A 14,384-nucleotide genomic window follows, 5' to 3' on the forward strand; every position below is an offset into this window, starting at 1 on the left:
TTGTAAACGCTTCCAATCCAGAATCACTACAAGAGGAAGGAATTGTTTTATTTAATGACACACTCAACACATTTTGTTTACGGTTATATGGCGTCAGCACTACAAGAGAGTACAGGGCAGGTTCGTTTTGCATAGTTTGGGTTTCTTCGAGTAGCGTTTTGCCTTGCAGCATTACATAGAATTTTCTCAAAGCATTACATAGAGTTTTCTCTAGCCTTACCCCACATATCAGTGTCAATGAGGGGGCTGGAGGTGACTCGAGCTAGATGCCTATAGGTGTCATTAAACAAACAGACTGTTTCTTCCCTTTTATAGCTGCACATGAAGGTTTTCTCGTAACAGATTTTTTCAGATTTCCTTTTTTCTTCTGGAGTGAGATTATTGATTTGTGCAGCCAAAAATGTCCAGAAAATGCTTCGTACTAAAGGTTTAATCAAATACCTCAAACTTATGGATATAGCTGTATTAAATGGAGAGACCCAAAAAAATTGGACAATAAATGAAAAAATAAATTAAAAAAATAAATTGATTCCAACAAGATGAAACAAAAATGTTTTAAACAGAAGAAAAAAAGGTTGGTGGGGAAAGGAAGAATAAACCCTACAATTTTAGATGAAATCCGAGTTTAAAGCCACCAGCTCTGTAGTTTTTGGACTCAAACTATTTTCAGCAGTTTTTTTTATCATTATACAAATGTCATGTGATTTACAACTTTTTGTTTAAATTATCGATCTTGACAGAAACAGAAAATGTACATACCATTCATCAATACAAAACCATAATTTGACACCCAACAGCCGATGTATTTTTCATGCTGTGGTGTTAGGTACTGGGTTCAGATCCCAGTCGAGGTATGGGATTTTTAATCTAGATACCGACTCCCAAACCCTGAGTGACTGTTCCACAAGGCTCAATGGGTAGGTGTAAACCACTTGCACTGACCAGTGATCCATAACTGGTTCAACAAAGGCCATGGTTTGTGCTGTCCTGCCTGTGGGAAGTGCAAATAAAAGATCCCTTGCTGCTAATCGGAAAGAGTGGCCAATGAAGTGGCGAAAGCGGGTTTCCTGTCTCAAAATCTGTGTGGTCCTTAACCATATGTGACGCCATATAACCGTAAATAAAATGTGTTGAGTGTGTCGTTAAATAAAACATTTCTTTCTTTCCATATAACCGTAAATAAAATGTGTTGAGTGCGTTGTTAAATAAAACATTTCTTTCTTTCCATATAACCGTAAATAAAATGTGTTGAGTGCGTCGTTAAATAAAACATTCCTTTCTTTTCATATAACCGTAAATAAAATGTGTTGAGTGCGTCGTTAAATAAAACATTCCTTTCTTTCCATATAACTGTAAATAAAATGTGTTGAGTGTGTTGTTAAATAAAACATTTCTTTCTTTCCATATAACCGTAAATAAAATGTGTTGAGTGTGTTGTTAAATAAAACATTCCTTTCTTTCCATATAACCGTAAATAAAATGTGTTGAGTGTGTTGTTAAATAAAACATTCCTTTCTTTCCATATAACCGTAAATAAAATGTGTTGAGTGTGTTGTTAAATAAAACATTTCTTTCTTTCCATATAACCGTAAATAAAATGTGTTGAGTGTGTTGTTAAATAAAACTTTTCTTTCAGGGGCAGGGTTTAGCTCATTCGGCCGAGTGCTCACTTGAAGTGCCTGGGCCGCAGGATTGATTCACCTCAGTTCAACTGATTGAGTTTTTTCTCGTTCCAACCATTGCACCACAACTGAACAAAAAGAAAAGTTTGTTTTATTTAACGACGCAACTAGAGCACATTGATTTTTTATCTTATTATCTGCTATTGGACGTCAAACATATGGTCATTCTGACACTGTTTTTTTAGAGGAAACCCACTGTTCCAACATAGGCTACTCTTTTACGACAGGCAGCAAGGGATCTTTTATTTGCGCTTCCCACAGGCAGGATAGCACAAACCATGGCCTTTGTTGAACCATTTATGGATCACTGGTCGGTGCAAGTGGTTTACACCTACCCATTGAGCCTTGCGGAGCACTTACTCAGGGTTTGGAGTTGGTATCTGGATTAAAAATCCCATGCCTCGCTGGGATCCGAACCCAGTACCTACCAGCCTGTAGACCGATGGCCTAACCACGACGCCACCGAGGCCGGTCAACACTTAGAGAAATGAACAAAGGCCGTGGTATGTGCTTTCTCGTCTGTTGGAAAGTGCATATAAAAGATCCCTTTCTGCATTAAGGAAAATGTAGCAGATTTCCTCCGATGACCAAGTGTCAAAATTACCAAATGCTTGACATCCAATAGCCGATGATTAATTAATGTGCTCTAGTGGTGTCGTTAAACAAAACAAACTTTAAACTTTAAGCCGGTGATCATACAAAACCGGGTGGGGCGTAGCCCAGTGGTAAAGCGCCACTTGATACGTTTTCGGTCTGGGATCGATCCCCGTTGGTGGGCCCATACGGCTGTTTCTTGTCACAGCCAGTGCACCACGACTGGTATATCAAAGGCTGTGGTATGTGCTATGTTGTCTGTGGAATGGTGCATATAAAAGATCCCTTGTTACTAATGGGAACATGTAATGGGTTTCCTCTATGACTGTGTCAAAATGACCATATGTTTGACATGTAATTGCCAATGATTAATTAATCAATGTGCTATAGTGGTGTCGTCAAATGAAACAAACTTTAAATTTTAAGCCGTTGATCATACAAAACCGTAATTTGACACCCAATAACCAATGTATTTTTCATGCTGGGGTGTCATTAAACATTCATTCATTCATTCATTCATTCATTCATTCAATCATTGATCATTTAGAATTCTATTTTCCCTATTAAATTGATGACCGGTCTGTTTGGGATCGATCGTCCTCGGTGGGCAAATTGGGCTATTTCTCGCTGCAGCCAGTGCACCACGACTGGTACATCAAAGGCTGTGGTATGTGCTATCCTGTCTATGGGATGGTGCATATAAAGATCCCTTGCTACTAATCGAAAAGAGTAGCCCATGAAGTGGCGACAGTGGATTTCCTCCCTCAGTATCTGTATGGTTCTTAACCATATGTTCGATATGGCATATCAAAGGCTGTGGTATGTACTACTCTGTCTGTGGGATGGTGCATATAAAAGATCCCTTGCTGCCATATAACCATAAATAAAATAAAATGTGTTGAAGGAAGGAAATGTTTTATTTAATGACACACTCAACACATTTTATTTACAGTTATATGGCAGCAAGGGATCTTTTATATGCACCATCCCACAGACAGAGTAGTACATACCACAGCCTTTGATATGCCAGTCGTGGTGCACTGGCTGGAACGAGAAATAGCCCAATGGGCCCACTGACGAGGATCAATCCCAGAGCGACCACGCATCGAGCGAACGCTTTTACCACTGGGCTACATCCTGCCAAAAATGTGTTGAGTGCGTTGTTAAATAAAATGTTTTCTTCCTTCTTTAATTCATTCATTCATTCATTCATTCATTCATTGATCATACAAAATTCTGTTTTCCCCATGGCAGCAGAGTTGACTTCTAGTATACATGGATGAGTAACCACCTAGAGATGTATGACATTGAAATATCGGTTCTTTTGCACACATCATCTCCTACACATCCAACCCCAACAGTAAAGTCAATTATGCATAAGTTATTTTCAGTCTGTTTTTGTCAGCTGTCTCCGTGGGGCTTCCTCCAAGAGTTCACTTTTTCACTGTCCTTAAACAATATTTATTGATGTTTATATTGCCATAAGGACTTGACCAGCAAGCAGTGCCCGTATTAGCGTCTCTCCTTAGAGTTTACAATTAACCATTTTTACAAAAATATGGCAGACAGAATATGGGGAAAAAAGAAACAACAGACATAATTGTATGAGCAGACAGAATGAACATATGAATAAATGAATGTTTAATGACTCCCCAGCATGAAAAAAATACATTGGATATTGGGTGTCAAACTATAGTAAATGCATCAATGATGGGGCAAAAAGAGAAAGCATGGGAGAGAGAGAGACAGACGGAAAGGCACACAGAAAGGAAGAGACAGATGCAGTTGAGAGGGGGGGGGGGGACAAACAGAGAGAGGGGAGTAGAGAGGGGGAGAGACAGACAGATGAGAGAGGGGGTGATGAATAGAGAGAGGGGAGTACAGAGAGAGGGAGGGGGTGAGACAGACAGATGAGAGAGGGGGAAATGAATATAGAGGGGATTAGAGAGAGAGGGAGGGGAGAGACAGAGACAGATGAGAGAGGGGGAAACATACAGAGAGGGGAGTAGAGACGGAGGGGAGAGACAGATGAGAGAGAGGGGAGACATACAGAGAGAGGAAAGCAGAAATGGAGGAGAGATGAGAGAGAGGAGGAGACAGACAGAGAGAGAGAGGGGAGTAGAGAGGGAGGGGGAGACAGACAGATAAGAGAGAGGGGAGACAGATAGGGGAGTAGAGAGGGGGGGGAAGAGGCAGATGAGAGAGAAGGGAAGACAGACAGAGAGAGGGGAGTAGAAGGGAGGGGGAGACAGAGAGAGGGGAGTAGAGAGGGAGAGGAGAGACAGATGAGAGAGAGGAGGAGACAGACAGAGAGAGTGGAGTAGAGAGAGAGAGAGAGAGAGAGGAGAGACAAAAATAGTGAGATGCTTGTAGAATTTTTATAAAATCCACTAGCCATGGGATCAGTGAGTTTACAAATTTACTAGCCTCAATTAAAAATTCACTAGCCCTACTTTACTTTAAGTTAATACAATTTTACAAATTAATAGTTAATAATCGGATGTGTCACCTAAAGAGGGAGACAGAGCTTAAAAACACTAACATTGAGTGGTGGTGGTATGGACAGGATATTCACATTTACAAAATAGACTTAACTGCAGCATTTGACCAAAAACAATTCACTAGCCGTCGGGCATGGCAATAGTAGTTATTCACTAGCCCAACACTGAATATCACTAGCTACCATAGTGGGGCTACCATAATCTAGAAGCCCTGGAAAAGTGCAAATAAAGAGGGCTTCTAGATCATATGGTGGCCCTATATACTCCCATGACTAGTGATATTCAATGTTGGGCTAGTATATAACTACTATTTCAATGCCTGATGGCTAGTGTAAGACAAAATGGTCAAATGTTGCAGTTACGTCAATTCCAAGACAGACATTTTAATTGTGCAAAATTTAATGAACAGACAACATTTCTCTTGCCGTTAAACAAAACAGACTTTTTAATTATGAGGAATTCTTGGTTAATTTTAGCACGAGGCCCTGAGGTGTGCTCTGAACGTGTTATTAAACAAAAGAAACCTTTTTTTAAATTATGCAGAATTGTCAGGCAATGTTTTGTTTTTCAGTAAACAAAACAAACATTTTTAATTGTGCTGAATTTGTTTTTAATTTCAGCACCAGGTAATGAAACATCACAGTGAAGCCATGTTCTCTAGTAGTTTCATTAACAAAACAGACTTTTTTAATTGTGCTGAATTCTTGTTTCCTTCCAGCACCAGGCCATGAAGCGTCACAGTGAGGCGTGGCGAGACAGTCTGCGGTACCGCCGTCCTGACCTCGACCGCATGTCGGGCCTGCGCCGGATCATCATCAACAACAACCCCATGCTAGACGACCAGGGTGCGTGTATCCTCGCCGAGGCCTTGAAAGACGACTTGTGGCTCAAAGGTACATATATAGAGATTATTATATGAGCTTGTGTGTCGTACTGATTTTACGAAACGAGTGTCAAGATTATTGTATTACCCGAGTGAGAGCGAGTTTTGTAAAATCAGTACGATCCAAAATATTATTTTTATGAATAACAAGCTAGAACCTTGTCAAAATGTTTGAACTAAAAAGAGATGAAGAAAGGACGTCATTTTCCAAAATGACGTCATATTTGATAAGCGTTTACACTGATGAAGCCACATTAAGTTATGATGTTGCTTCACAAAATTATGTCATTCGTGGCGCACGTGAAATCATTATAACACATGTGGGTCATACTGATTATATGTCCCTGAATATCTTGAAATATGTGGATAATAAAGATGTATTATTATCCACACAGTTCAAGATATTCAGGGAAGTATAACCAGTATGACCCACGTGTGTCATAATGATTTCACGTGACCAATGAATGACGTCATAACTTAATGCGGCTTCCCCAGTCTTAGATCTGTGAAAAACACTTAACAAAAGTTAAGAAAATGACATTCTTTCATAGTCCGTTTCTAGTTACGTTTGAAATGTTTTGACATGGTTTTAGCTTGTTATTCATAAAAATAATATATATTTTGGATAATGTGGATAATAAAGAAATTATTACACTCGCGTGTAAATCGTACTGATTTTATGAAATTTGTATTATGATTATTATATTGCTCAAGCATTTCATTAAATCAGTGTGACACACAAGCTCGTATAATAATCTCTATTTTTATAATTTCAATGTGACGGATGACAGCTGTGGTGCCAATACCCATGAACGGTGCCACTGGTGGGGCGTGATATGCTTAGGGCTCAATACTACGAATTTGTCTTCCACAGCAATTTTGTAAAGAATTGCTATGGTTGAAACGGCCCACGGGCGGCAATGTTTTTAAAGTGAAATTTTTTGCAAATAAACATTACTGAAAAGCTATTTTGCTATATGTAGACATATTTCAAATGTGTGAATGTTAAATACTGACAGATAATGTACACCAGGTGTATACATTTTGACGTTGTCGAGGAGCCGTCGGTGATGATCTCTACTTACAGCAATCTATATCTCAGCAATGGCAGTTACCGCCGATGCCACCGTTGTGACAGTGATTCATGAGTGCATGTCATCACAGCTGTTCTTATTATAATGAGATCTATTCTGTGTTACTGATGATTTAGTAAACTAGAGTACTATTTTGCCAAATGCCCATTCGACTGCATTATGCAGAGATACGGCTTTGACCATGTATTCTATTTCTCGTTCCCGCCAGTGCACCACGACTGATATATCAAAGGCCGTGGTATGTGCTGTCCTGTGTTGGATGGTGCATATAAAAGATCCCTTGCTACTAATGGAAAAATGTAGCGGGTTTCCTCTCTAAGATTATATTATTTCTAAATGACCAAATGTTTGACATCCAATAGCCGATGATTAATAAATCAATGTGCTCTAGTGGTGTCGTTAAACAAAAACTGACTATATATTATGGTTTTGTTGTTCAGATTTAAATCTGAATAACTAAAGTGTATCTCTGTACAATACAGTCAAATGGTCATTTGGCAAAATAGTGGTTGATTCCATGAATTTGTATCTGGTGCCTCGTCTATAGGAGGACAGCCACTCCCAAGGAAATCCTTTACTAGACAATGCATCCTTCTTGCACTGCTCAAAGAGGACTGCCACTCCCAAACAAAACTGTCTTGTGTTTTTTTTCACCTCTCTAACAACTATTTATTAGTATTCACACACAGCTGGGTTGTGTGAGCCCAAGATACATGTAGCTTATTTTGAAGCTTAATTGAGTATAAGCACTGAATGTATTTTAAAGTGACAGATCCTAGTTTTTAAACACTGCAATATATTTTTCACTATTAAAGCCATTTTTTTTAATTTAAATTAAACTACTTACATTTTATTGTTTAGAATATTGATTATCGTACACCTGACACGGTTCTGGTTATCCACGTTTTTACAATACCCCAAAATCATTTTTCATAATTCTAAAAAAAAAAAGAGTTGTTTTGTTAATGACACCTCTAGAACACATTGATATGATTCTAAAAATGCACATTCATCTTAGAAGTAATCACTAATGGTTATCGAGACAAACTCTAGTTATTTTCAGACAATATGTCCCTGTTTAAACATCAGACTTTAGCTTCTCTCTATTATAATGTGATCCAAATGTGTGAACCAGTCTCGGTGGCGTCGTGGTTAGCCATCGGTCTACAGGCTTGTAGGTACTGGGTTCGGATCCTAGTCGAGACATGGGGTTTTTAATCCAGATACCGACTCCAAACCCTGAGTGAGTGCTCCGCAAGGCTCAGTGGGTAGGTGTAAACCACTTGCACCGACCAGTGATCCATAACTGTTTCAACAAAGGCCATGGTTTGTGCTATCCTGCCTGTGGGAAGTGCAAATAAAAGATCCCTTGCTGCCTGTCGTAAAAGAGTAGCCTATGTGGCAACAGCGGGTTTCCTCTCAAAATCTGTGTGGTCCTTAACCATATGTCTGACGCCATATAACCGTAAATAAAATGTGTTGAGTGCGTCGTTAAATAAAACATTTCTTTCTTTCCAAATGTGTGTTGTAGATTTGCAGATTAACTAAATTTAGTCTCAGCTAAAAATAGGGTCTGCGTCTTTAAATGAAATGAAATTTTTGTTATTATTTTTTCAGCACTTGACCTTCAGGCATGTGGGATTTCTACAAAAGGGGCCCAGACGTTGAACGAAGTCCTTAAATACAACACAACACTCGTTGTCCTTGACCTTCGCAAAAACCCAATGATTGGTGAGTGTATCCAAGTGTGTCGTAATGTGTGTCCAAGGCTTTAGCTCTCACTAATTTGGGTGCAACCGGTTTTCTTGTCTGTTTTGAGTGCAGTGAGGTCTTTATGGTGCAATAACAGCTGTTGACGTTATTCTAAAGTTTGTTTTGTTTAACAACACCACTAGAGCACATTGATTTATTAATCATCGGCTTTTGGATGTCAAACATTTGATAATTCTGACATATATAGTCTTAGAGAAGAAACCCACTAAAAAAATTTCATTAGTAGCAAGGGATCTTTTATATGCACCATCCCACAGACAGGATAGCACATACCACGGCCTTTGATATACCAGTCATAGTGCACTGGCTAGAGTGAGAAATAGCCGGTCTTTTAGGAACATCAGTGTTATTAACAAGTGCTGAAGAGTTGAGGATGTTCAGAAATGCATTTTAAGTTATTTTAATTTAATCCAATTAAAATGTACGATCACTGGTTTTAAGCTGAAATATTTTGAGGTCAGCATGTTTGATCAGCCAAATCTTTCGATTGCACAAAACCAGTAATTGTACATTTTAATTGGATTAAAATAATTTGATCTAGACTTGATCTAGACTTGATCTTTGTCCCAGGTCAGGTCACTGCCATGCCAGAGATGGGACCTGGGACAATCAAGCTCCATGTCCGTGGACTTTGATCTTTGTCCCAGGTCAGGTCACTGCCATGCCAGAGATGGGACCTGGGACAATCAAGCTTTATGTCTGTGGACTTGATCTTTGTCCCAGGTCAGGTCACTGCCATGCCAGAGATGGGACCTGGGACAATCAAGCTCCATGTCCGTGGACTTGATCAGTTTGGGCACAACGTTAATCACCTTGACTTTGGTGCAATCGAAAGATTTGGCTGAGATTTTCGAAGCTATCGTAGAGCTACAATATCGTAAAACCATTGTAAGCTATGACGCCATAACAATATATGCCATAGCCTATGACCATGGGCTAAAATAGCTTCAAAAATCTGGGCACTGGTATCCAACAGCCCTGCCTGCCTGTTTTTTTTAGATTTTCTTAGTTTTCTGTGAAACAATAATATGGTGCAACCTCGCTAGACTGGATATCCTTGGTACCAAGTAAAAAGTTTGATTTTAAAGAGTATCCTGTGTAGAGAGCTCCTCTTCTGTATTGATATTTAAATGGGCACTGAAAAATGTCTGGTTTTGAGGGAATTCTGGTTTACTATGGGCCTGGTTTTGAAGGAATTCTGGTTTAATGAGTGTCCGGTTGAAGGAATTCTGGTTTACTGAGTGTCCAGGTGAGGGAATTCTGGTTTACTCTGGGTCTGGTTTTGAGGGAATTCTAGTTTACTCAGTGTCCGGTTGAAGGAATTCTGGTTTACTATGGGTCTGGTTTTGAAGGAATTCTGGTTTACTGAGTGTCCTGTTGAAGGAATTCCGGTTTACTGAGTGTCCAATTGAAGGAATTCTGGTTTACTGAGTGTCCAGTTGAAGGAATTCTGGTTTACTCTGGGTCTGGTTTTGAAGGAATTCCAGTTTACTTTGGATACAATTGTAATGGATTTTTGGAATACTCTGGGTCTGGTTTTGAGGGAATTCTGGTTTACTCTAGGTCTGGTTTTGGAGGTATTCTGGTTTACTCTGGATACAATTTTGTTGGAATTCTGTATTACTCAGTCTGGTTTTGAGGGAATTCTGGTTTACTGAGTGTCCGGTTTTGAGGGGTTTCACTGTAATACAATTCGACTGAGTCATCTTCAGGAGATTGAACATTTATATTCACTTGCTAGACTGGTCTTTATGCCTAATATTAAGTGAATGTGATTGGATAGGATGCATTGGAAACCAATTACATGTAAGCAGCCAATTGAAGAGTGGTTTTACAAAACTCGTTAAGTCCAAAATTGTGAATTTGGAGATAATACTGGTAATAACATAAATTGCTTATTCAATACACTGTGCAGTAGTTATCCCAAAATAGAATAAATCCCCTGATAGGTATATGTATATGGTCGATATAAACACGTGGTATATATGGAGGATATTAAACAAGTTAAGTACTACAGTGAAACTTATTAAAACCAGACAATGATCCTCAAGACTTAAAAAAAAAAGGGGTATCTGGTTTAAAGAAGTTAAGTTTTGTACTAATTTTTTTAAAGCGACATTCCTGACTTTGCTCAATTGTAAGATGTTTCCAACTAATAAAATATTTCTACGATTAAATTTACATATTAAATATATTTTCTTGTTTAGAATATCAGTGTCTGTATATTCAATGTGTTTGTGGTCGTCTTAATATTTGTAAGAAGCCCAAACTGGATTTTGTCTTCAAATAATTTCGTACATAAGGAAAAACCTAGTACAAGAAATTTAACCTAGTACAAGTATTAGAATGATCAGAAAAACGTTTAATATACAGCCACTAATATGTTATATGCAGAAAATATATTTGATATGCAATTGCAATCGTTAAAAAGTCTGTTAGTCGATAATATCTTTAAAATTGCAGAAAACTCAGGAATGTCTCTTTAAAGGGCACCGTAAACAATTTCCGGTTTTGAGTGAATTCCAGTTTTGAGAGTTTTCACTGTACATAGTTATTATCAAATTTATTTCCCATGTGAAATAATATAAGTTGTAGAAGCATCACGAGGGGTATATGGCTTTTTATGTACCCTCTGTGTGTTCTTTTATCCCGAGCCGAAGGCGAGGGGGTAAAAGAACACACAGAGGGTACATAAAAAAGCCATATACCCCGAGAGATGCTTCTACAACAAATTTATCTTGCCGACATGTTAAACCATATAGCCAAGTAATCAAAATAATGCCAGACAATAATTGTTAACAATTTATTAACGGAGCCGTACCACGCGGACGCGAACGAAACCACTTGCCAGTGACGAAAAATAGTTCCATCGATAAACGAGTTTTTAACTTCAAATGTTTTAATACGAAATTGTCTGAAACAGATATTAATAAAAATTAAAAAAAAACTAACTTTTTTTTATATCAGAAATGTATGTAGTAAAAAAATATATATATTAAAAATAAAAAACAAAAAAACAACTAATCGCGCATTAATACAATAACACCACGACCGTAATTAGGTGGCCGAGTTCAACATACTTTTAAAAGTATTGAAATAGTGTATTTTATAGTAAAAATAAAATTAATTATGTATACTTGATTGATTATCAATGTTATTTATAATCTAATTATTGCTTTAGCATTAACTGGGGCGGCTGGAAACTGTTGGAAATTACAGACGGGGTATAAGAGAATTTGGCTCCGCCCACAGGGGGATAAGGGATTTGTCCAACAGCAAACAACCAATGAGATTAAAGAATTTTACATGAAGGCGAGATAATATCACTTACAATAAGCTTGACCAGCTATGAACTAGACATATAGATAGGTTAATTTCATAACAGCTTTTAAATTACATCACCTTTTCTGCATTACTAGTAGCCTTTAAATTATTTCTTCTTTTCTCTTTTTTTTTTTTTTTTTTTTTCCATCTTTTTTTTTTTTTTTTTTTTTTCATCTTTTTTTTTTTTATTTCCTTTATTTTTCTTCTTTTTTCTTTTTTTTTTTTTTTTCTTTTTTTTTTTTTTTTTTTTTTTTTTTTTTTCATCTTTTTTTTTTCTTCTTTTTTTTCCTTCGTTTTTTTGTGGGTTGGGGCGATTGTGGCAGGATGTAGCCCAGTAGTAGTAAAGTGCTCACTTGATGGACAGTCAGTTTGGAATTGATCACCGTCGGCTGGCCCATTGGGCTATTTCTCGTTCCAACCAGTGCACCACAACTGGTATATCCAATATTGTGGTATGTGTTATCCTGTCTGTGGGATGGTGCATTTGAAAAGATCCCTTGCTATTAAAGAAAAACGGTAGCAGGTTTCCTCTCTAAGAATATATATGTCAAAATATATGTAAAAATTACCAAATGTTTGACATCCAGTAGCCAGTGATTAATAAATTAATGTCCTCTATAGTGGTGTCATTAAACAAAACAAAGTTTAACTCTTTTTTCTTTTTTTTCTTTTTTTTCTTTTTTTGTGTGACATGTGTGCCTTTTTAACTTACTAACCTACTGACAGATCTAAAACAATTAATACATAATTGAGCACAATCATTCTTGATTCGATCGGCGATTCGTTAATTGGGTCGCGGTTTCTTGGACTGTGTTAATGTACTGTGTCGATCAATACATACCTTGATGTATATTTAATGTGCTTCGGAGTCTTTACAATCTCTTGCATGCAGTCATGTACTGCAGGGGTAAGAAACGAAAAGGAATGTTAATTCAGTGACACCTCAATATGGTATGTACTATCCTGTCTGTGGGATGGTGCATATAAAAGATCCCTTGCTGCTAATCGAAAAGAGCGGCCCATGAAATTAAGTGGTGACAGCGGCTTTCCTCTCTCAATATCTGTGTGGTCCTTAAGCATATGTCCGATGTCATATAACCAAAATTAAAATGTGCTGAGTGTGTTAAAACCTTTCCTTCCTTCTTCCTCAATATGGTTTAAACTGTAGCTATTTGGCCAGAAAATCATTTGCGGGTACATACATGGGGTGAGACATAGCACAGTGGTAAAGTGCTTGCCTAATATGCCGTCAGTCTAGGAACGATCCTCATCGGTTGGACCCATTGGGCTGTTTTAGCCATTGCACCATGGCTGGTATATAAAAGGTTGTGGTATGTGCTATCCTGTCTGTCGGATGGTGCATATAAAAGATCCCTTGCTACTAATGGGAAAATGTAGTGGGTTCCCTCTCTAAGAATATATTTTACTTCCAATGGTCGATTATTAATAAATCAATGTGTTCTAGTGGTGTCATTAAACAAAACAAACTAACTTTTAAACTAGCTATTTGGGGGTACGTGGAGTGGGACATAGCAAGTGGTAAAGCCCTCACCTGATGTGCAGTCTTGTCTAGGATCGATTCTCATCAGTGGGCCTATTTGGCTATTTCTTGTTTCAGCCATTGCACCACAACTGGTATATAAAAGGTTGTGGTATGTGCTAGCTATTCTGTCTGTGAGATGGTGCATATAAAAGATCCCTTGCTACTAATGGAAAAATGTAGCAGGTTTCCTCTCTAAGACTATATGTACATTGTATATGACAAAATTACCGAATGTTTGACATCTAATGTGCTCTAGTGGTGTCACTGAGCAAAACAAACGTTTGACGGTACATAATAAAAATTAAACAAACCAGAAGTGTCCCTACTACATGTAGATGGTGATGGGTTTGAAACTTGGTGAAATTGGACACTGCATTTCATGTATTTATCACTTTTAAACAGCAGTTCTCTTACTATAATATTTCTTAAAAAATAACTCAATGTGCTCTAGTGGTGTCCTTAAACAAAACAAACTTTAACTTTCTGAAAATTATTAATGAAAAAAATACTTACAGACATTTAATATTTTTAGAATTTAATCTCATAACTGAAGAAAAGTACCCGAAAGACTTCCAAAAGTTCCAGCATGCATGCTAATATTACCACTAACCCAAACCCTAAGCCTGAATGCACTGAATGCTGGAACGTTCGGAAGTCTTGCCAAAGTACCTTCATTAAACCACCTACATGTACATGTAGTATATGGTATAGAATTTTTTAATTTTTTAAATAATTTAATAATTTTATTTTTTTAAATGGTCATCGCATCCCTGTTAATACCCCTGCGCATGCTGTAACCTCACCGTGGTGCAGGGGTGTAACATTCTCTTTGAGAATGGCCAATACAGCACAAAATTGAAGTTTTGAGTAAAATTCAGTATCCGTAAAATTCTGTGATATTTGTGTTTTTGCACAGTTCTTTACACTGTTTTTGTTTAAACCTTGAATTTTTATATTGATGTTGATCATCACTTTATTTATTTGCATTAC

At 37.6% G+C, this 14,384-nt stretch overlaps 1 protein-coding gene across 1 annotated transcript in view; it reads left to right on the plus strand.

Annotated features, from left to right (window-relative positions):
* LOC121373448 (centrosomal protein of 78 kDa-like) overlaps positions 1-14,384 on the plus strand; it is a 159,375-nt gene that overhangs the window by 118,424 nt on the left and 26,567 nt on the right. Inside the window, exons 7-8 of the mRNA XM_041500109.1 lie at positions 5,496-5,670; positions 8,372-8,485. Of these exons, the coding sequence (XP_041356043.1) occupies positions 5,496-5,670; positions 8,372-8,485 (289 nt within the window). The remainder of the gene's footprint in view (positions 1-5,495; positions 5,671-8,371; positions 8,486-14,384) is intronic.

The sequence above is a fragment of the Gigantopelta aegis genome, chromosome 5 (assembly GCF_016097555.1).
Source record: "Gigantopelta aegis isolate Gae_Host chromosome 5, Gae_host_genome, whole genome shotgun sequence".
Taxonomy (NCBI): domain Eukaryota; kingdom Metazoa; phylum Mollusca; class Gastropoda; order Neomphalida; family Peltospiridae; genus Gigantopelta; species Gigantopelta aegis.